This window comes from Micromesistius poutassou, assembly GCF_964030765.1.
Source record: "Micromesistius poutassou genome assembly, chromosome: 14".
NCBI classification, from domain to species: domain Eukaryota; kingdom Metazoa; phylum Chordata; class Actinopteri; order Gadiformes; family Gadidae; genus Micromesistius; species Micromesistius poutassou.
Window position 1 is genome coordinate 2,187,711 of NC_140284.1, and position 24,690 is coordinate 2,212,400.

Below are 24,690 nucleotides of genomic sequence, written 5' to 3' on the forward strand. Positions count from 1 at the left end.
CGTGTTGGTTATTATTACACGAGCGCATGAGATATGAGGCGATAAACTAACAGGACAGATGAGCTAGCTGATGGCTAAATTAGTCCTACACTATAGCGCCAATATACACTGGGCCCCTTTGACTCACCTTAGCGCCGGCGCTGGCACTGGGGTTAAAACGGTTTGTTCTTCCAGATGTTCAAGGAATAATGTTTTTTTTTAATTCAAGTATGATGTTGTTGTAGCCTACGTCATAATAACTGCTGTTTAGCCTGGCATCAAGTAGATGGCCGCCCATCTCCATTTCCTCTCTGCGCCCGCTGCTCTGTCCATCCCTGGTTTTAGGCTAGTTTTCAAACACACAGTTTAAATAGCTGTAGGTACGATTTGAGAGCAGAAGAGCACGATTTTGAAACTAAACAACCCAAAAAACATCCACTCCCTCTCTTTTCCCTCCGTCCCTTTATTTCTCTGCCATGGATTTCCTGTTGCATTCACGCACCTGTGACGAGACAGATTTGCTGTCCCAACCAGAGAAGGGATCCCCTGATTGGTCAGAAATGAGCCAGGAAGCCAAGGAGATAGATTTCCTCATAAACAGGCAGTCAACTCAAAATTGACAAATATCTCTTAAATCTTACCTACAGCACCTTCAATGTTATGTAAACATATTCAGAATTTAACAGTTCTTCTTGTGTCCCTTAGTCGTTTGGGGGCCTGAAGTGTTTAATTACCCAACCCTTGGACTCAGGGGTCGAGACAGAGCAGTAAGACAGGGAGAGGAGGACCATCCCATTCTCAACTCCTTCCTTGGAATCTTCTCTGGCCAGCTGTCATATCTCAAAGCAAAGCCGTACGAGCCTAGCTGTCTCTACGGCAACAGTGACCCTGGTTAGCTGTTGCTTGTTGAAGTATGCCTGCTAAAATATTAACACCAGTAGACAACACAACACACAGTGTGCACCGGCAGAGGGGTCTGGTTGTAGGAGATTGTCCAACAAGAGCCTCCCCTTTAACAGTGATGCTTGTTGTACCATTAACAGCATTAATCCTACCTGCGGCTTTCAGATTCTGCAATGTGAACACAAGGCACACACCGATTCGCGGGACATTAATAAATGCATTTGTCTACAAGAAAACAATTGCTTGATGGATGAGCCATCAGCGGGGCTAGAGGAAGTGAAAACCAAAGACAAATCAAAGACACAAAAATCAAAGACATTTCAAGGCTCATTTTGCCAACGACCGAAGTGTGTCAGTTTCTGCCCTTTGACCTCTAGGTCGTCATAATGAAGCCATTCACCACACTGAAGGGCCCTCTCTCTCTCCCGGCCCCTTTCCTCGCCTTGGGCTCCACTCACTTTCTGTCATCGAAGACTTCCAGCGAAGCCCCCCCATTCCCTGACACCATGCACCCCCGTCCCTTCTGAGCCAAGGTTACCTTCTCTCTCTCTCTCTCTCGCCCTGAGAGAGCATCGGCCCCTATGTTCCTGTGGGCCCCGGAAGCACTAGGGTTATGACCCACCCACGCACTACCCGGAGCAACGCTCTCCCATGCATGAAGGGCCCCATTGTGGCCCTGGCGAGCGTAGAGGGACCCCGGACCCCCCCCCCCCCCCACCCTCTCTCTCCCACTTCCATCAACCAGCCTCACCCTTCATCACCCAGGCCAGGGTGGAGGTCAGGAGCTCGGGGCAGAGTGAGCCCTGCGGAATGCCATTAAAGTGGTGCCCGCCAGAGCAAGGGAGATTCTTCTGTTTCTGATGTTCTCAAGACGTGCTTTATGAGTCAGTGGGAGTGCAGTGCTTGGATGGACTGACCTCAGAGCCGCTGGTCAGTCAGGGGGGAGCTCCTTTTTCCTCTTGTAGCCGGCGTTAGAATGTACGCCCTCCACTCCCTCCTCCCTCTGCCTTTCTCCTCTTTGAAATGAATGAGTGTGTCCCTCTTCTATAAGCAGGGATGGATCACAATGTCCACAGAAATAAATGTTCACCGCTGACTCCCTTAATGCCATTACTAATCATAGCTAGCAGACATCAATGTTATTCAACAAATAAAAGTATTGCTTGCTTTCGTACACTTTCTTCGGTACATTCCAGCGTTTCCATCTAAATCCGTTTTTTGGTACATCTGCTTGTGTGGTAAAGTAAATGTACTGAGCAAAGACCACAGAGGCAGCACGGGGTTCTGTTTCAGACTTGCGGGTTTGGCTGGTCCTTCTCTCTGGACTCCTGGCCTTCCAAGAAACCTCCCAAAACCTTGAGAAAATAAATCAACGTTGCATGTACCATGATGAACCCACGCATGGTGAAGAGCAGCTGCATGTTCAAGCTCCTGGATGAAGGCTCACTGGAGCTGGTTCTAAGTGGAGAGGAAGAGAGAGATACCTGGTATATGGATAGGTAGACATGAAGAGGTAAGGATATATATATATATATATATATATATATATATATATATATATATATATATATATATATATATGGATAGATATACTGTATATGGGTAGGTCGAGGGATGGATAGAGAGAACGATAAAGAAATATAAAGAATGAAAAATTAAGTTTTTATCGCTCCCAAAGGTTTTTCAGCAGCATACCAATTAACATTAGAGAAAAGGAAACAGAATACAGGAATAAATAGCAATAGACAAACAAAACTGAACCTGTTGCCCGACCTGCTCTTTGTATTAATGCACTGGGACCAGCGCGTCAGATGTCAACTTTACCTTCCGTAAAGACTTACGACGGAGAAGTTGTTAAGGAACAGCTCTGCTCCAAGAGCTTGTCTGATACCCCCACAACCGTCAATCACATGCAGACTTTGTGTGGGGAAAATCTTGAATGAAATGGAAACACAGTGAGACAGTGAGATTCATTTTAGACAGTTTGCAGGCACATCGCACGCACGCACACGCACACACACACACACACACACACACACACACACGACTCACGACTCCAGAGATGCTGCATGGCCGGTGTGTCTCTTTCTTTGTGCGCCCAGCTCACACGGCGCGCTTTGGAAGGAATGCTAAATGAAGCCGCACAGCCACCGCTGCACATTAAACCAAGAGGACTCCAGCTGGATCGCGGTGCGTCCCAGCTGCAGAGCCTTGCTCTTTGGCACCGCGGACAACCCCTAGCCGGGCTGACAAATCCCCTGAAGACCAGAGAGTCAAGTCTCCCCGACGGACCCCAACCTAAGGGTTAGCCTGGCAATGAACCAAGGCTGCACAGAGCTGGCACTGTGCCAAACTAAAGGTTAGCCCGAATTCGACAAAGATCGACGAGTTATCTTTGCATTGAGAAAAGCTACAAGTTAGCTTTGGGTTGAGCCAAGCTAAAGGTTAGCTTTGCGTTGAGTCAAACAAAGGGTTAGGAGTAAGAGAGAAAACATTCAATTCAATTCAATTTGTTTTTCAGTATTTGTATAGCCCTGAATCACAGGTACAGTCTCAAAGGGCTTAACAGTCTGTTTATGACACCAGTCATTATTGGCTAACATAGGTTGGTGCCTGCAGTGAAATACAGTGACATTCAAAAATAACTATTATTTGGAAATATATATATTATACAAGATACACATGTCAAATGGGTCATTGCAATGAGAAGGGAAGAAACTCTTCCACACCAGGCGATCTGGTACTCAAAAAGAGAAAAAATTAAATATTACTCATCAGCAAATTCATGTCATGTCACATGCACACACTCCCAGATGCTTGACGCAGGTCACATGGCCTGCTGGTCTAAGGGGCTCTACGCAAGGTACAGTGACCACTTCCTTCACAACAACAGCTGTCTCTCACAGCCATCTGGTCAGCAATTGTGGGGATTTTGTACAAAGAAAATATGCTTTGTTGAAAGCATCGTTCTGAAATTGATTCAAGAGCCCATGACTGCTATCAATCAATTTAGACAAATAGGCAAAACGATCATGACTAAACAATATAAATTAATGGTGCCGTTGCCATTTCGAAGTACGAAGGAAGCACAGTCCTTAATAAAGTCTCATAATTAAACTTTCGAAAGGTTACATTTTATACATTGTAAAGTTGGACATAGTTGTTGCTGATAGCTACAGAGATGCCTATACTGTTACTGCACAACCCAACACAACAGTTTGTGTATCTACACAACAGCAGAAGTCACGGACCAAACTGATTCGATTATTTTTCAATCCTTGTGGTTCACGGGATCTGTTCACTGTCCACGCTGCTTACAGCGTCTGACGTCAGACAAACATGGAGGTAGAATTGTCGATGCTGTGTTTTAACAGATGAGCCAAGTGGCAATGTTACAACACTTTATTTAAAAGGGAATCCTTCGCGTCACACAGCGACAACCTGCACCCCCACAGCCCTGGAACTAACCACACATCTTTTATTTTTCAGTGCTCAGGGTGTCGAAAATTCGCTGAGATAAGACTCTGCAACCAGGTCAACGTCCACGTTGAGACCTCTGCTTTTAGCACCCGGGGAGGTGACAAAATGTCCCATTTTAGGTGGCAAAGCATTAGCACCCATGACATCTCTCCCGCTACATGGGTGGGGGGGGGGGCGTGGGGGCCGTAACACTTGTGCTACAACACGCTTTCTCTATTAAAGTTCTCTGATAGATGGTGTCCGGCCCTCTGGCAAGCACAACGGCGGACCCACACAGACGTCATTCCAGAATAACGTTGACCAAATACCAACTCTGAAAGTTCATATTTTCAGCAGAACAAACACAGCCTCGTGTCCTCCTGACGAGGTTGCCAGAGTGGAGCACCAGCCCATTCTAAAGTGGACCCAGACACTGTAGGAGAACGTGTGGCTGTGACTCTGTTTAAACTCCTTTTTCCAAACAAGCGTTCCATTCTCCGATAGCCTTCTTCTGCCACGGGTTGTTTCCGGCGCCGCAGTACAGCCACCTCCCTGGACGTTGTGCCGTTACCGACCACCGAGAGGGATTTCCCTCAGCAACCAACAGGCAAGCAACCAACAAAAGCACTAGCTGACGTCCCTCTATGAGCCCTGGGGGGGGCGGGGGGGGGGGGGGGGGGGTGGTCCGAGCCGGGGCGGGGCGGGGGGGGGGGCATTGGGGAGAAGGGTTACTGCCTGAAATAATTGCGAGGGAAACAATTTCCAGCAGATGCCTGTTTGGACTTGGCTCCACACTCGTGTCCTTTTTAAATACAGTGATTTGATTGGAAAACAAGCAGCATGAGATGGGCTGGCAGCCAGCGGGACCATTCAGCCTGGGGGGGGGGGGGGGATGGGGGGGGGCCTCTGTAATGACCCCCAGGGGTCGCTGGGTCAGTGGAGTAAAAGCAGATCAGAGAGCACGCCGGACCTCGGGGGCCAGGACAGGCCTCATAAATCCAGCCCCCAGTCTCACAGGAACACGTCTTTTTTTTTTTTTTTTGGACTTTTTTTGTCTTTTTCTTGCTCTGCCATCAGAAATGAAACACAATCACAGCCGCCGCATTGTGCCCGGGCGCGGGCGCACGAGAGAGGTCGTAACTCACCGCTGCCGGCAGAGGCGGGAGTAAGGAGGACATGGGTCCGGGCCGCGGGCAGGAAGGTCGGCGGGGTCATGTATTTGAGTCCCGCCGGGCACTGCCTCATGGGAGGGTTGTGGGAAGCGGTGCTAGTAAAGCGTCCATACATCCAAACACACACTCACGCCCCGACAAGGAGACCGTCTTTGGCCCCCTTGTGTCTTTTCCTTTGACTTCATCGGGTGAACGCAGGAGTTTGTCATTACTGTCATTACCACTTACTCAGCAGAAACATGATATATATTTTTCACATGATATATATCTTTTTTTTAATATAAAACTAATAAAGTATAATGTCATCATTACTTTATAGGCAAAGATAAACAAATCATCAAATCATCATTCAGAGTACAGGGTTAGGGAGAGACAGGAAATAAAGCAGTTAGTTCTGGGGGTTGAGGGTATGAATGAAGCTTCAAAGTTTGTCATAAAAATAAATCTGTTTACAATTCATCCACAGCAGGCTAAAAGCCCTAGCTACTGTTCGCCCTAGTGTAGTGCGCCCTCTACTGGAAAGATATTAACAGAACTGTCAAGATCCTTGAGTCCGTTTTTGTTTGTTGTCGTAAACTAGGTTTCGCTGGCTAGGAAATGTGCTACCCGCAGTTAACGGAGATTAATAAGTTACTTCTTTAATCAACGTGATTCGTCTTTTTTTTTTTTTATCAATGCCTTGGGGCTACGTCACTCTGAGAGATGCGCATGGACAGATTGGTAGTGACACAGCCGATAACCTATTCGTGAAATCAAAACACCAAGCTCATTGATTTAACGAGGCAGGGTACACAATCAATAACCTTTATTTTCCCTCGAGAGACACTAAGGTTTCCCTCATTTACAGTGACGACGAGCATACACCAAACACAATAACAAGGATAACATCATAAAAATTACAATAAAAATATATATAAAGTATATACAATACAAAAAGAGCAATTCAGAAATCATAGATTTAAATTAACCAAACGTAGGAAGAGCAGTCAGCACACCCTTTCCCGAGTGTGTAGCCTATTGACTTCTGTTGATTGAAATGCTCATTGGAAGCTTCCTATTTATGTTTATACGCGGTCTGTGTGGGCGAATCTTAAGCAGAGATTACACCAACATTCAAAAAGGGACCAACTAAAAATTACTTTAAGTCCACTTCGCCCAACATCACATCTCAGACCTGTCTCTCTTTGGCCTGGAGACCAACGTGACTTGGTCTCTTACCCTCTCAAAGAAGAGCAGCAGAGTGGAGGTTGATTCAAGCTCTCCTCTTCAGCCTCTGCACCAACTCTCTCCCTCATCCCTTAGGTACAGTCACCCTTCATTCCCAGATCCATCTCTATCTTCCCCTCGTCCCAACCACATCTATCTCCTCCCCCTCTCCTAACCATAACCTCTCCCTCACCCTCTCCTTTCCATAACCTCTCCCTCACCCTCTCCTTTCCATAACCTCTCCCTCACCCTCTCATAACCATAACCTCTCCCTCACCCTCTCCTTACCATAACCTCTCCCTCACCCTCTCATAACCATAACCTCTCCCTCACCCTCTCCTTACCATAACCTCTCCCTCACCCTCTCCTAACCATAACCTCTCCCTCACCCTCTCATAACCATAACCTCTCCATCACCCTTTCCTTTCCATAACCTCTCCCTCACCCTCTCATAACCATAACCCTTCCCTCACCCTCTCCTTTCCATAACCTCTCCCTCACCCTCTCCTAACCATAACCTCTCCCTCACCCTCTCATAACCATAACCTCTCCATCACCCTCTCCTTTCCATAACCTCTCCCTCACCCTCTCATAACCATAACCTCTCCATCACCCTCTCCTTTCCATAACCTCTCCCTCACCCTCTCATAACCATAACCCTTCCCTCCCCCTCTCCTAACCATAACCTTTCCCCCTCCCCCTCTCCTAACCATAACCTTCCCCTTCCCCTCTCCTAAATATATCCTCTCCCTTCCTTCCTGTGCTTTTATCTTCCATTCCATTTAGAATTTATTTTGAGAGTACGTTTTTTGGTTACGTATTTTGCCCCCCCCAACATTTGACATGACATTTATGAGACATTTGTCTCTACTCACAATGAACTAATGTTCCTAAGGAACCCATAGCATGTAACAAGCTCAATCAATGTAAGGTGCCCAAAGGCGGGGATAACTTCACCAAACTCGGTGTACTTAAAGAAACATAGTTCATGGTTAACCAGGCTAATGTTCATCCAAATAGGACCATAGGGGGAGCTACAGCAATCAATTGAAAACATTAAAGATGCATAACTCCTCAGCCTTTTGACGTCAGGTCATGAAAGTTTGTTCGCTCATCACCAGATCCAAGCGGAGACCATTCCAGTGTTGTCAATCGTCTTCCAACAACAAATATCTTAAAGGGCTCTCGTCATGCCACCAGGTGTGGGTGTGATTAGCTGTTACAAGCCACTTAGCACAGAGTAGTGATGGGTCGTTTGCGAACAAATTTTTTGAATGAACGACTCTTTAACAAGAACGAACCGACCTGATTCCCCGTTTCAGTTCGTCTCGTTCGTATCGTTCGTTCTCCGAGACTCGACTTGACTCCCAGCTCCACCCACTAGTCCACCTATGGTCATGTGATATCTATCTCTCTCCCTCCCCTTTCTCTCAACTCTTATTCTGGCTCTCACCCCCTCTCTCTCATTTCATCTGGACAGCCTTTGCCAGAGGAGGTCAGGTGTGTTGAGCAGTGATGAAGAACACATGCGGCCAGTGGCGGTTCCTCTTCCTTCTCTCCCTCTCCACCATCCCACCACCGCCTGTTGAGGGCTGCATCTATGGCCTCAGATTGGTCCTAAGGTATCGCATCTCGTTAACTTGGGATGCCGCCAATGACTACTGTAGGTCAGTCGGTGGTGGAAACGGCGAATTGGCCATTGCGAGGAATGCTCTTAACGTATCATCCATCTCAGAGATTTGTTCTTCTTATTGGACGTGCTTTGTCGGACTCCGATTAGCGCAGGACGGCGTGTGGATGTGGAACAACGGTCAGGATAACGCCCTGCTTGACACGACCTGGTATGTGAAGTATCCGAAGGCTGACAAATCCTGCGGTGCCGTACACGGGCGCCAGCTGGTCAACGTCGATTGTCTCGCGCGGCCGTACTACTTTCTTTGTGAGCATAACCTGGTGTTGGAGGAGGAGAAGACGTGGGAGGCGGCTCTCCGCCACTGCAGGGCCCTCGAACCGGACGCATCGGATCTGCACAGCTTCCGCCGCGGCGCAGAATTATCCTACGCCCAGGACGAGATGGCCCGGACGCTGACGGAGGAGGTGTGGATCGGCCTGCGCTGGCTGGCGGGCCGCTGGCTGTGGATGGACCGGACCGCCGGTGGCAAAATCACCTTGGCCGGGTGTCCCGTCAACGGGGCCCACTGTGGGACTCTGTCTGGGGGAGGCCAGCAGGCAAGGAACTGTATGGAGAAGAGGAGATTCTACTGTCTGAAACGGGCTTAAGTTTGATCATGGCGATCTCAGCTGATGACTTGGTTACTTTAGTGATTCAACAACATAGCTGAAAGTTTTTGTGCTCATAGATTCTAGGACCATGTTAAACCTCAAGGCTAAGCTAGTAGGTCATCAATACAATAGTGTCATTGTGTGTAAATGTTGTAGGCAACTGTTAATGGTTTAATGGTCATGCATAGACATAAAAATAATAAGATTATGGTCACAAGTAAAAATATTAATTCAGACGTATGTATAGGATTGATTATAAAGATGATATGATTAAAGTCAACGTAAAAATTCAAATTCACATGTCTGTATAGGATCTGTTGTAAAGTTAATAATATAAATGGTGTTATCATATATAACTGTTGTATGTGGACTTTTTTTGTTTCTATGATATTCAATCTGAGATGCAAACTTGAATATCTGGATGGTCTCATGAGGCATCAAACATACATCCATGGGACCAACCAGGAATCTAGGAATTTGCCCCATGAGCTGCTGTAGATAGATAAATAGATTATCAATACTGGTTAAAAGGAATCCTACCAAATGTAAATCCATACACAAATATCTGTTGTGCTTTCTGACGATAATAAAAGGCAATTTGGATACAAGGCGCAAACCCAATAAACACCAAGGAAATGAACACTCAAATTAACTGATTTAAATATTGAAAAACCTGAAATTTTCAACTTTCAAATTTCCAACTTGATCGATAGAATAGGTTGTCCAAAACCACCCACATGAACGTTTTAGCCCCCTGTGTTCAGTTTGACAAAACTTCTCACCCTGGGGCCCCCTTCTGAGATTCTGATCTAAAATGATTTCCAGACCTGCGCCCCATCCACTCAATACACGTATCTCCATGAACCCACTCCGTTTGAATACTATGTACTCAAAGTATTGAGGTCACGCCCCTTTTTGTGCCCTTTACAGATGCCATTCACACACACGTTACCCCTTTGCATTTCTACCACTCGATAACCACATTCAAAAGTCAACTCAAAACTCACCTCTTCAAGAAAGCTTATGACCCCCTGACCCCACCCATACCACAGCTGACACGAATAAGGATTCAGGACAAATAAGGATTCAAGTATTGAATTAATGAAGTATTTTCAGTATTTTGTTTTTCTTTGTAAAGCATCTTTTTTTTTTGGCACGGACTCGAGATGTTCACAGAGCGATCCCACGGGTTGATTGGTTGAATGGACGTTCCTATTTCTTTCCAATGATGAATTGATTTTATTTCTACGGCTTTCCACGGTTTTAACGACTTGTTTGATGATGCTTTTTGAATCGCTTCCTGTAGGGCTAGAGCCCCCCCATGCAAAAGGTCTCTTCACCGCAGGTCTCTAGCTCTCTCCCAAGTGTCCCTGACGCCTAAGTCACCTAATTACATCACTTCCTGTAGGGCTAGATTTAAAGTATATTGTCTCCTAATTGTAGCTATAATCCCCTGAATTATGTTTAAGAGACCAGACGTCTATCTCTCTACCAGTAATTCTGTGCCCCCACACACAATAATTGTTTGCGCGCCACTTATTGTATGTCTGTGATCCATGTTGATTATTTTTGCAGCATTTTAGAATATTTTTCATCTGCTTTTTGCTGTATTGATTGCATACTTATCCTTAACAAACTCTATGAAGTAGTTGAAATAGTTTGAAATAGTCTAGTTAGTTGATCAATTTCACCTGTTTGTTACACAGGCTCAAAACGATAAGCCAGAAAGCAGTTATACATAAATAAAACACCAGGATTACAAACCCAATGTCAAACAGTGACCCACTGTAGAAGAGTCGTGTGGATTAAAGGGTTTCCAGTATATATGTGTGTGACGACGCAGGACTTATTGTCAGTGAACATGCAATGATTTGACTTGATCAAAGATTTTCTTGGGTTATTTCACCATTTAATCAGTCAAGGTCATTTCAGTGTCATTTGGTCACCTCGGTGTTTAATTGGTGGCGTGCCATTTTATCCAAATCATGACATTTGAATCTGTCAGGGGGCACAGCAGATATTTGTTTACGGATTTACTGTTGAGTGTGAATGTGTGTGTGTGTGTGTGTGTGTGTGTCTGTGTGTGTGTGTGTGTGTGCAGACAATCTTTTGGCACTGTCACTAGACAAACCCTCATTTTAAATGAGGGTTTAAACGGGGTTTAAAGATGTTTCAGACCTCGTGTGTATATCACAAGAACCAAACTCTCGTGGTACACCAAGGAGCACACACACACACACACACACACACACACACACACACACACACACACACACACACACACACACACACACACACACACACACACACACACACACACACTTCTTAACTAAAGTCATGCTCAGTGGTCTGTTACAGTTACAGCAGATCATTTGATATATGTTGGTGACATGTTCGATGCCCCCTCCAGAAGTTGTAATGAGGTCTGCGCCCTTGTAGTATAAATCAGCAATGATCAATTATCATGTCTTACTCACACCGTAATGCTTGTTTTCCTAGTTTTGTCTTCTAATCAGTATTATTATTAAATAAATTAATAAAAATATACTGAGAATTTAATCTCATGGTTAATTAGCAGTACTAAGCAACAAGCGGCTTGTAGGATTACCTCTAAGGTGTGCGGGAGTTGTTCAATTTCCTCAGCTCCAGAGAACGCTGCTGGTCCAATGAGGACCTCCTCCGTCACGCAGCAGCCAAGGCTCCACATGTCAACATCACAGTGGTGCACCAAGGACCAGTCACCTCTGGAGCACGGCTCCACTGAGTCTGGATACGACCACAGTGACTATAGTTGGGGTGGGTGTTTTTTCACAAACTTCAGCATTCTCCCATTAGTTTTCTTTTCTGTTTATCCATTTATAAAAAATTTATAAAAACTCTTGTTGGTGTCTTGATCATTCATGATGATACATGATGATTCAAGAGGATGAATATAATATATCATATCATCATAATTTAGTAGGCCTACTGCGTGTTCTTCCTGAATTAATAAACCTGGATTAAAATAGTTAATTAAGTTAAAGCTTGTTGACTAAAGTTTGAAAAGCCCCTGGACCCTGGTTCAACCTGAGAGCTGCTGGGGCTTCATGAGGAGGTGGTTTGTTTTCTATTCAGTACCATCAACTTTAGATTCAAGTCCTCTTTTCTTACTGTATATCCAATTGTGAAAATAAGTACAATACTTAACTTTACTTTTGATGTCTTGTTTTAATGACTTTCATTATTTAATTTAATTATATTCCTGATTATTATATATGATGTAAAGGATATCCAGAAGGGATCTGGACATCCCTCTGAGGTGGAGCCTACTAGAGTTAGAAGAAGACTCCACATACAAGGGTTATTAAACAAGAATCTAAACATTGTTACACATATTTAAGAAACATGGTTCCTGGTATATGGTTTATTGAAGCTTTCATGAATAGGTCATTTTAATCACATTTAGATCACATGGACGCATTTGCTTTTGGCAAACCTAATTCTAAACCTTGATTGAAGAACAATTTGAAACAATCATCACCATTAACATTGTCTACTGTCTGATACAAAACCAACTCAAGTCACATCACCACAACTAGAACAACACCACTTCTATGTGGTGAAAAAAGCTGAGAAAACATCTTTCTTTGAATTAAACATCTGAAATCGGTTCACGAGGCCTGTGTGATTACATGCATAATGAATCTCAACTGCAAACCATTTGAAAATGCTTCAGTTCAGGTCCAGTTGTTGGGATTGCCAAGATGAATACGTTTTTACGATGGTTGCGGCATTACTGGAATCGGCAAAAGTCACAATGTAAGCATGTGTGGAGTCAAAAAGGGTGAGACGGGCATATACCGTGTGAGTTTGCAGTGAACCTTTGAAACAGAAAGAAAATTAAAACCGGTGGCGAGATATGCTTGTGCAAAGTTTGCATTTTTGGGCAGTTGGTATAGCGCCACCTTTGGGCCAATCAGTGCAATATTTGCTGTCTGCTAATTTTGGGGCAACCTCTACGCGTCTAGTGAGTTTCGTAAAAAAGCGTGCGATCGGTGTAGGCTGTGTAAGTCAAACGTGTCGGAATAATAATAATAATAAAAACATTGAGAATCACAATAAGTTGCCTTCGCACACTTTGTGCTTGGCACCTAATTACAAAAAAAAAAACCCTGAAATCCTTCCAGTGTCTCGTCGTTCACTGGACCTCCAGGGGGGGCGCGGCCCTCCAGGGGGCGAGCCCACTGAGGGGGGAGGCGGCGGGGGGCTTCTCGTAGCCCAGGAGCTGGCGCGTGGATGACTCCCAGCTCCGTCCAAACTCCAGCCGGCTGTAGATGCAGGGGTACTGGTGGTCGGCCCGGCGCGCCCAGTCCACCGCCCGCCGCACCGCTCGCCAGCGCTCGCCACATCTGCAAACACATTCTGATTGAGGCTTTGACACACGCGCACACACACACACACACGCTTGTGACAACACACCTTCTATATACGTGTGTATGGAGTGTGTGTGTGTGTGTGTGCACGTGTTCCCCCCCGCGGACCCTAGCGGTCACCGCTCAGCTGGGCGTCGGCCAACATGACCGTCATGATGTTGTGTGTTCCGTTTCTGTTGTTTCCCTTTCGTTGTGTTAAAGGTCCCGTGTTGTACCACCGGGTGTGTGAGTGTGAGTGTGAGTGGCCCCCGCGTGTGATGTCACGAGAGGCAGATTTTCCAAACGGCTTGTAACGGCGATGTCACACTCACACCCGGTGGTACAATATGGGACCTTTTAAGATTCCTTCTATCCATTTTCTAGTGCATCTTTTTAGTTTGAAGTATTTACTTACCTCTCTATTCATTTTGGGTGAGGTACCTGGTTAGCCGTATGAGCCCCTCGTTTAGTTTTGTCCGTTTTTATGCCTGTCTACTTATTTTTGAACTATCTTGTTTTGCCAACAATAAACTCAACCACGGAAACCGGCGATGGTGCTGGGGTCAGGGTGGAGGAGTGGAGGGCCCTGTAGTGTCAGGGTGGAGGGCCCTGTAGTGTCGGGGTGGAGGGCCCTGTAGTGTCAGGGTGGAGGGCCCTGTAGTGTCGGGGTGGGGGGCCCTGTAGTGTCGGGGTGGGGGGCCCTGTAGTGTCGGGGTGGAGGGCCCTGTAGTGTCGGGGTGGGGGGCCCTGTAGTGTCGGGGTGGAGGGCCCTGTAGTGTCAGGGTGGAGGGCCCTGTAGTGTCGGGGTGGAGGGCCCTGTAGTGTCGGGGTGGGGGGGTGGGGGGCCCTGTAGTGTCGGGGTGGGGGGCCCTGTAGTGTCGGGGTGGGGGGCCCTGTAGTGTCGGGGTGGGGGGCCCTGTAGTGGTGCTCGGTCAGGGCAGAGACCTGCTCTCCGGGGGCGTGTCCAGGCTGAACAGGCTCCTCAGCAGCCGCCCCTCAGCCACACCCTCCAGCCGCATCAACTGGAGCACCAGCAGAGACGCCAGCAGCCGCAGGATGTCCGCACGCGCCCGCACGCCTACGCACACGCACACACACGCACACACACACACGCACACACACACACACACACAAGGGTAAGTCTCGAGCCAAAAGCCGCAGAGTTCCTCCACCCAAGTCAAACTGAGCGCCGTAAAGGAGTGGCGGATGTGGGTAGCCTGCTTTTATCACTTTCTGCAGAATAGGACACATTGTTTAACATACTCGCATTGTTTTTTCTTGGCTTTAAAAAGTAATCTTGATTCTATAATAGTATACAGTAACTCATTTAGTTTGGGCAGTGGAAGTGATGTTGGGGGCTTGGGGTGGATGGGTAGGAGGAGGAAAAGAATAGAATGGAATAAAAAAAGGGAAAACGTGAACAATTTGTTTTCTGGGACTGTGAACTGAATTTTTTTGTGAACTACGGACGTGAACTACTTCATTTGAATCTGTGTGAACTGAACTTTGAGCTAGCTCTTGTGAAGTGTGAACTTTCAAAACACTGAACCCATCCACCCACGCGCACGCACGCACGCACGCACACACACACACACCCCCCACACCCCCCACACCCACCCAGCGAGCAGATGCCCTTGCTCTTCAGGAATACGTTGGCAAAGGAGTGGATTTCCATCTTCAGGAGCACTCCCAGTTCAACGGAACACTCCCAGTAGCCCTCCTTGAACACAGATATTCAACACAGTGTGGTTAGACCAGACCAATCGCACACAGAGTACAATCATACACAGTGTCCAACTGTACCCAGTATGTGGCGTGTCTAATCACACTATACAAACACCCAACTAAATGTCTGCCAAGTTCAGGTGGAAATATATGATCATGACATATAATTAAATTACAGAATACATATAAGTAGAGGGACATAGATACACATACACATGTGTAGCATTTCATTGGCAATAACAAGGAATGCCTGGAAGATGCCCAGGGTCAAAATGTACTTTTAGAATGTTGTCCTGGTGGCACATCTGTATTGTAATTGTATCAGTATTATCCGTTGTTTCAAGGTTAATTAAACACACAAAAAAAAAAAGGGTGTGACAAACCAGCCAGGTTTAGAGCGGTCGAGTTAAATCACTGGTTCATGCTGATGTGAACCCCAAAGCTAGAATCAGCATAGAATCAGCAATGAGTCAATAATTAAGGCATTTAAAAGTTAATCAATAATAAAACCACCGTTGTTTTTCTGGTTTAGGTTATGGTCATAATCATAAGGCCTACAGACGTTTCTTACATACTATTGATTGGTAATGGAAAAAATGTAGACATTACTTCATTATGATGTGATAATAAAATAAATATTTAACCAAACCGCTCCCAGTGATTCTCGATTGGGGGCGATTAATTATTTTTTTAAGGTTCCATAAATGCAGCATTTTAACCTATTTTGACAGAGATTTGTAGAATATAAATATATGTCGGTGTAGCTAATTGCATTAAAATTAAGAGAATAGCAAATACTAAATTACTTGACCTGGAAATGAACTAAATCAAATTCCATACCTTTTCTTACTTTCCAGACCTATAAATGTAGGAACCCTAGGGTGATGTCTAACGTCATTCACCTAACTGATTTAGATGATGTTCTGATTTGCTCATTTGTGATGAACAGCCTTCAGAGTCAGGGTTGAGGTAGACGTAAAATTTGTTAAATTAATAATTCAACTCATTATTTCATGAAGAGTATGATCATGTTTTCCATAGGAAAAAGAGACATAATTCCAAATCCTGGTAATTCTGTGGTGGTCCTAAAATAAGAATTACTTACTGAACATTGCATTTGAAAGATTTTGGTCCACTTGGTGGTCGGATTTTCAGACTCCATTGTGATGATCTCATCATCATCATCATCACAGCCACAACACATCAATGTCACATCAATTGTCGCTCTCCTTTAGACAAACAACATAAAAAAAATGTATGACATGAATTTGACCATTAGGTCAGAATGTTTCTACCACAGTTGTTAGCCCAAAAACTGACCAGGTTCAAAAGGACAAGAAAATATAAAAGTTAACCATAAAAAAAACATCAGCCTACAAACACAAGCTGACAAGGCATCAGCCAACGACACATTGGCTAATGAGATACCAGCTAACGAAACATCAGCTAACGATACATCACCTATCAAGACGTAAGCGAACTGGACATTAGCGGAGTGATGGCTGAAGTGAAGACAAAGCTTCACCATTAACTGATGAACCGGGAATCTTCTACAACTCTCAAAGACAGCGGGATGGTTGCAACTCACTCAGCAGACTGAACACGACTGAGGATCACTGAGGATCGATCCATACTCTTCCTCTTCAAGACTGAGGAATGGTGTTGAGGAATAGACACAGACTCCTGCACCATGGGAGACTTCCGCACCATGGGAGACTCCAGCACCATGTGAGACTCCAGCACCATGGGAGACTCCAGCACCATGGGAGACTCCAGCACCATGGGAGACTTCCGCACCATGGGAGACTCCAGCACCATGTCCTCTTCTACCACATCCTCTTCTGCTCGATCTACACCGAACTTCTTTTGGGGAGGACTGCTAAACCCAAAACCGCCTGCACCACGAGGCGTACGACCATGGGGTACAAGATCTGCACGGTTGCTCAGCGGTTCCTTTGCTCCAAAGAGACCCCCGCTGTTGGAGGGAGGGCTGGAGAAAGACTGGGACTGGAGACCAGGAGCCGCGTCACGCTGCAGGCCATAGGGGCCGCTGAAGGGAGCACCTACTAGGGGACTAGGAGGTGAATCACGCTGCAGGCCATAGGGGCCGCTGAAGGGAGCACCTTCTAGGGGACTAGGAGGTGAATAACGCTGCAGGCCATAGGGGCCGCTGAAGGGAGCACCTTCTAGGGGACTAGGAGGTGAATAACGCTGCAGGCCATAGGGGCCGCTGAAGGGAGCACCTTCTAGGGGACTAGGAGGTGAATAACGCTGCAGGCCATAGGGGCCGCTGAAGGGAGCACCTTCTAGGGGACTAGGAGGTGAATAACGCTGCAGGCCATAGGGGCCCCTGCAGGAAAGACCTTCTAGGGGACCAGTAGGTCCATAGGGGCCGCTGAAGGGAGCACCTAGTAGGGGAGTAGGAGCTGTGTCACTCTGCAGGTCATAGGGGCCGCTGAAGGCAGCACCGAATAGGGGACCAGTAGCTGCGTCACGCTGCAGGCCAAAGGAGCCGCTGAAGGCAGCACCGAATAGGGGAGTAGGAGGGGCCTTACGCTGCCTAAGGTCCAATGGGGCGCTGGAGAAAGGTTGTGATGGGCGAGGAGGAGGAGGAGCACCACTACTGACCTGCCTGTCAAAGCGGGATCCACAGAGAGACAGGCGTGGCAGGGCGCTAGATTGTGATGGGATAGGAGGAGACTGCTCACACAGTAAGAAACTGTTACTGGGTGAGAGGGAGCTAAAGAGACGTTGTGATGTGATAGGACGAGATGCACCAACCAGCCTGCGTGAGGGGGCGCTAGAGAGAGGCTGTGATTGGCTAGGATGAGATGCACCAGCCAGCCTGCGTGAGGGGGCGCTAGAGAGAGGCTGTGGTTGGCTAGGAGGAGATTCTCTTCTCTCACTGCATAAGAGGGAACTAAAGTGAGGTTGTGATTGGCTAGGAGGAGGAGGAGGAGGAGAGGGAGCGCCTCTCTGCCTGCCATTGTAGATTCTAGGACGTGCACGAGCCGGCTCGGACCTGTGTAAGACGGGAGGAGGAGAAGGAGGGGGAGGAGGAGGAGGGGCAGCTCTCCGCACTCCACTTTTTAAGGAAGAGGTAGGTGGTGGGGGGGGGGGGGGGAGGGGCCGCAGCGACGGGGCGTGTAGGAGGGAAAGGGCGAAGAGAGGCTTCCTCTCGATCGTATCCAAAATCCGAATATTCACAATCGTGTGCATATTTGTGTGCAAAATCGAGTGACAAACCGAACGCCATATCGTCCCCATCGTCGTCCTCTTCCTCCGCCTCTTCATAATCTAACACCTCCATCTTCCTCCGCATGGCCATCTCTTCTCCCCCATGGTCCTTCTCCATGATACAACCCCAGTCGTCCTCCTCGTCCTCCTCGTCGTCCTCCTCCTCCTCCTCCTCCTCCTCCTCCTCCTCCTCCTCCTCCTCCTCCTCGTTCCAACCCATGTACGGCAGGAAGTCCACATCTTCTTCTGCAATTATTTTAGAGATGTCTGTGAGCTCTGGCTCCTCTGGACGTTGTGGGTCCTGGAGGGGGACAAGAGGAACATTATACCCACGATAACCCCCGTCTCTGAAGTCTGCGTGTAGTCAAGGACGTCGCAGAGTTGTATGAGGGTGGGACAAAGTCAAAGTAGCTTTGTGGGCGGTTCTATGGCACTGTTGCTATTATGACGGCGAGATAAATGAGCTTTGCGCCCGACGCAAATCTAAAATGGGTTGGGCTGAAACCTGTAGGTGTGTTTTGGGCGTAACGTGAAATAAACCAATGAGAGTGCCATCTCCCATCCCCTTTAAGAGCCAGCGCATTTGACATTTGACATCGTTTGATACCAGTATTGTATACATTATCGTTATCGACTTGTGTTCATAATATGCATGTGTCCCCCTGTTAATATACATCGCCATGGACTGTATTATGTGTTACGTGTTTAGTTTGCGTGTGTTTAAACAGATGGGCGCACACGCGCACCAAGCATCACCCGCATTCGTTCTTTTAAACAATCATTCGCAGTAAAACTACGTTTTCTCACGATCAAATCTTCATCAATCCCGAAACATACGGGCTTGTAAACGATGTCTGTGTCAAGAGAATATGTGTTTGCTGTACGGTGTTTGCAGATGCATTGATTTAAAAGTATAACTTACCGCTGTATCAGCTGTTACACAAGATTTTAAAACAAGATTTTGTTTTGGGAGGCTGGAATATACTTTGCTCGAGTTTATTATTGTTATTATTATTATTATTACTTAAACGCATGGCATAGCCTACTCTACTGTGTTCATTCATGCAGCCCCTATGGAATGCAGTTTCACTCATATGAACAATCGTTGACATCATAATATTTAAATCAGCCTAATCGTTTGCATATTTGTGCCGTGTATAGCCTACGTGTGTGTAAGCGTATGTTGCAGTTCCGACCTGCCATGGCACGTCAAAATAGCAACACCAACTGCGCTATCCGCCACTGACTTTAGACTAGGTATTTCCCGGTCAGTTGCGCAATTGTACTGGCGCAATGCTTAGATCGGTAAAATAGCACCAAGTATCACTTGCGCCGGAACACGCCCCTGCTTTTCGCCGACACGCCTCTCCAGGCGCAAGTGTAGTGGCGCCTGGTTGCTGCGGGGGAAAATCAGCTTTGCGCCGGGTGCAAACTAGCAACGACACATGCGTCGGGTGCAGAAAGTCAATTGCGCCGGGCGCAAGATAGGGCCCCAAATCTCAATTCACTGGAGGTGCAACTGGCTATGTTTAATCTTCCATATCCATCCAGCAGCATTACTGACGCCGTCAAGTAAGGAAGGGAATTATGTGGGAGAAAGGGAATAAACAATGTAGGAGGGAAAGAATAATTTTATTCAGGATACAAGGATGGACGAAAGGATGCCTTGAGCAAAGAGAGTATAATAGGTAGGAAGAAGGGACCGTCGACAAGAAAGAGGAAAGCATAGTATGTGTGCGTAGTGTGTTTGTGTAGCAGTATGCGTGTACTAACCCTCTTTTCGATGGCCACAAAGCTGGTGAACTGGGACAGGATGGAGAACTCTTTGCTCAGCTCTATGATGAACGACTTAAGCTCCGCCTTCTTGCCCTGGAAAAGCCGATGAAAGAAAGCTGAACAAACCCTCCACAGGATCATGTTCACGGCATACATCTGTACGCATGCGCGCCGCACACACGCACACACACGCACTAATACATGTAGTGCTTTGATTGACAAAGCAACAAAGTGCCTATAGAAGTACTATTTATATGCAGTCCACACACACACAACCACACCAACAGCCACACACACACACACGCACACACACACACACACACACACACACACACACACACACACACACACACACACCTCATGCTCAGCTTGGCTGATGGACAGCGTTCCGTTCTCATAGTCTCTGATGACTGCTCTCGCCGTCAGTTGGTGGAGGAACTGTTAAGAGCAAACACGCAGACGACACCATGGCCATATGAATGGATAAATGTATACATGTATGCATATGTACCAGTGGCAGGGGGTTGGTGCTGGTGATGTTGGCGTCTGGATGATTCATCGTGGTTTGTAGGCCTACTGCGTGTTCTTTCTCAGTTTGTCAAAGAGGTGGCGGCTTGTGGTTGTTATTTTCACAACCATCTGCAGTCTCACAATTTCCTTTATCTTTTCTGTTCATCGGTTTATACAAAAAATAACAAACCCTTGTCTGAGTTTCTACACATGTAACTTTCTCTCTATCTTTGAACCATATTCTGTAAATGCTCCTTGTTTCCTTGAAAGAAATGTTTGATGTGAGGGTCAGGTGCAATGAGGACACTGGATGGATGCAATTAGAGGACTTGTGTTTTGAGAAACATTCATGTCGTACAACATATACATTAACGAGGGTGACTGACAGAGATACCTGATTGAGGTTTGTTAAACTGATTAATTCAGTTGAACCAAGTGCAACAAAATAATGTAGTCCCATTCTACGGAAGCTCATTGCATTCACATGAGTTTAAAAAAAAAAAATCACGTTATCTCATAATTATGAGATAATTATCTTCTAATTGCGAGATAACTATGTTGTAATTGACGAGATAAGGATAGGATCCATGCTGAGGATCTAAACAGCCTTCTAATAAAAGCAAGCGCACATTTCCAACTCATTTCCTACTGTGAATGACTTTCCTACTTTGAGAGATTAACACATGCCATTGAGTGACATCAAAGATAAGCCTGTCAAATCGCCAACAACCGACAAATTGTTGCACGTCCACAGTCCTAACCAGTAGGTGGAGGTATGCGTTTAGGCGTGATTCGCCTGAAGCAAACTTCTTCCACTGAACCGACACAGGGAGGAGCAGAAGAGACTGAATGCAGACTTCTGCAGGAAAGTCATTCAAAGTAGGAAATAAGTAGGAAGTGTGCGCTTGCTTTTATTAAAAGGCTCCCATCCTTATCTCATAATTACGAGATAAAGTGATATATATATTTTTTACTCATGTGAATGCATGAGCTTCCGCACCATTCAGCTCAATCACGTGCAATTATTTTATTGACGTGGGAAAAAGACGTTAGAGTGTGTGTGTGTGTGTGTGTGTGTGTGTGTGTGTGTGTGTGTGTGTGTGTGTGTGTGTGTGTGTGTGTGTGTGTGTGTGTGTGTGTGTGTGTGTGTGTGTGTGAGCATCGTACCGTGCCCCTGGTCTTCTGCAGCTCGCTGGTGGAAACCATGGTGACCACCTCCATCCCACTCAGGTTCCCATGGAGACGGGCCTGTCCCACAGAGGAGGTGACAGGTTCATTTCACACACACACACACACACACACACACACACACACACACACACACACACACACACACACACACACACACACACACACACACACACACACACACACACACACACACACACACACACAGACCTGTGTGCAGTGCGGGACGAAGCCGTACACCAGCGTGCGGTGGTCGTTGAAGAGGGCGTGGAGCTGCTGGGGGGCCTGGACGGGGGGGGGCGCCGTGGGGTTGAACTGCTGCCACTTTACGGACACCGAGCTGCAGCCCGGTGAACCCATACGCTTCACCTGAGAGGCCACCTAGACGCACACGCACACACACACACACACACACACACACACACACACACACACACACACACACACACACACACACACACACACACACACACACACACACACACAATGAATGTATTGCAGCGAGTTTCAGAGGAAATTGCTAAATTGCTTCCATCACAACACATGTTCTTCATCGCCATCTGATGGCCGTATGCTGCATGCGCTACTGTTTGGCTCGCCGTCACTCAATTGTGTATTCGCCGAAAGCTCTTTTTGTAGGAGCTCCTTCCTGAGCGTCGAGAGGTAGGAACCGTCACACTATTATCGTTTAACGTAAGCCTCACCTTTTCTTTCCACTTGTGTTCGGTTTTCGTGTCAAACATTTCATAGGCTCCGCCCCCGGCCTGTGCCAGGGTTCTCAACATGTGCTGATTGGCTGTTGAGCTGAGATGACACACACACACACACACGCGCGCGCGCACACGCACACACACACACACACACACACACACACACACACACACACACACACACACACACTTGAACATTTGTAAATGTGACAGCGCATCATAGAGTTATTTTGTTGTTGACCATGAATTATGTGTGGGCTTAGCTCAGGAGCTGGACTGGGTTGTCTCGAACCCAGAAGCCTTGAGCTGGGACTCTAGCCTCCCAACCACCACCCTCTACGTGGCTCTGTGAATGTCTTAACCCTCCTGTTATGTTCCTTCGTCATGTACAACTAAAATGTTTTCCGGGGTCAGTTTGACCCGGTGCATGTTTAAATATCTTAAACGATTTTCAGAAGCCAAAAAAAAAAAAAAAAAAAAATTCTGTAACTCATTATTAACAGCAATTACTAACAATTAAAATCAATATGTAGTCACGGTAGTCACATCACAGATCGTCGTTCAATATTACACTCGTTTTTTTCATCAGAAAAACAAACTTTTTGTGTTCTGTACTCCAGAGACACCTTCGATATAAAAACCACTCAGGTGACCACGAGGTGGTGGGGGGGGTGGTCCGGGGAGGGCTGACCTGAGGCCGCAGGTGAAGAGGCGGGTGTGCTGGCTGTTGTCCCGGAGCAGCTGGAGGCAGAGGCCCGGGTTCTGGACGTGGCCGTCCGACAGCAGGAGCAGGTTCCGGGGCCCCGGGGAGGGAGGCAGCAGGCTGAGGGCCCTCAGGGGCCGCCACAGCTCGGTGCCGCCCCCTGTCGGCGGCGGAGCCTGTGACGAGATGGTAGCGTTGTTCTAAAATGTGAACTGAGCGGTTACTTGGGGCCGCGCGATGATATTGGATTTTGAATCGTTGGATAATGACGGTGGGGGCGGTTTTTGCAGCGGAGGCATCCGACGTCGTTTGCTGAGGCTCTGCCTGGCGGTCAGACACGGCTTTGCACTCGTTATACGGAGCTTTGTGGCGGGGAGTTCAATTGGAAAATAAATCGGTCGTGTTGCCTTTTTGTTGTGGCGACAATTGCAAGGCACTCTCGACAAAGTGTCGTTCCCTAGCAACAAACTGTATCCAAGAACCCTTAACTCTTAAAGACTTCTCTTGTGGATTAAAGAACCCTTAACTCTTAAAGACTTCTCTTGTAGATTAAAGAACCCTTAACTCTTAAAGACTTCTCTTGTAGATTGAAGAACCCTTAACTCTTTAAGACTTCTCTTGTAGATTAAAGAACCCTTAACGCTTAAAGACTTCTCTTGTAGATTGAAGAACCCTTAACTCTTAAAGACTTCTCTTGTAGATTAAATAACCTGTTAACTCTTTAAGACTTCTCTTGTAGATTAAAGAACCCTTAACTCTTAAAGACTTCTCTTGTAGATTAAAGAACCCTTAACTCTTAAAGACTTCTCTTGTAGATTAAAGAACCCTTAACTCTTAAAGACTTCTCTTGTAGATTAAAGAACCCTTAACTCTTAAAGACTTCTCTTGTAGATTAAAGAACCCTTAACTCTTAAAGACTTCTCTTGTAGATTGAAGAACCCTTAACTCTTTAAGACTTCTCTTGTAGATTAAAGAACCCTTAACTCTTAAAGACTTCTCTTGTAGATTGAAGAACCCTTAACTCTTAAAGACTTCTCTTGTAGATTAAAGAACCCTTAACTCTTAAAGACTTCTCTTGTAGATTAAAGAACCCTTAACTCTTAAAGACTTCTCTTGTAGATTAAAGAACCCGTTAACTCTTAAAGACTTCTCTTGTAGATTAGTCATGGAAGATGAGAACCGTACAAGGTTATTTATTTTTAAAAAAAAAAGGGTTACGGTTAGGCTAACCTTATATATATATATAAATGTATTATTTTATATTGCACATGCGCGTATCGTGATTTCGATACGAAAACAATACATCATGCAGCTCTACTTTTTACCTGCGAGCTAATTTCCCAGCCACGCATAGCATGGCTCTTTGCAACAAAGAATGAAACATTATTACCTATATCCTAGTTCTAATGCATATGTATGTATTATGTATTTGTGTTTAAACAAAGAAC

The 24,690-nt window shown here is 46.3% G+C and overlaps 1 protein-coding gene across 1 annotated transcript in view; it reads right to left on the reverse strand.

The window, feature by feature from the left end:
• Window positions 1-12,397: 12,397 nt before the first annotated feature.
• parp4 (poly (ADP-ribose) polymerase family, member 4) overlaps window positions 12,398-24,690 on the reverse strand; it is a 24,840-nt gene continuing 12,547 nt past the window's right edge. Inside the window, 13 exon segments of the mRNA XM_084478865.1 lie at window positions 12,398-13,390; window positions 14,339-14,471; window positions 15,011-15,113; window positions 16,224-16,347; window positions 16,707-18,109; window positions 18,111-18,113; window positions 18,117-18,656; window positions 20,129-20,224; window positions 20,489-20,569; window positions 21,809-21,889; window positions 22,040-22,210; window positions 22,534-22,633; window positions 23,231-23,418. Of these exon segments, the coding sequence (XP_084334991.1) occupies window positions 13,180-13,390; window positions 14,339-14,471; window positions 15,011-15,113; window positions 16,224-16,347; window positions 16,707-18,109; window positions 18,111-18,113; window positions 18,117-18,656; window positions 20,129-20,224; window positions 20,489-20,569; window positions 21,809-21,889; window positions 22,040-22,210; window positions 22,534-22,633; window positions 23,231-23,418 (3,234 nt within the window). The 3' untranslated portion in view covers window positions 12,398-13,179.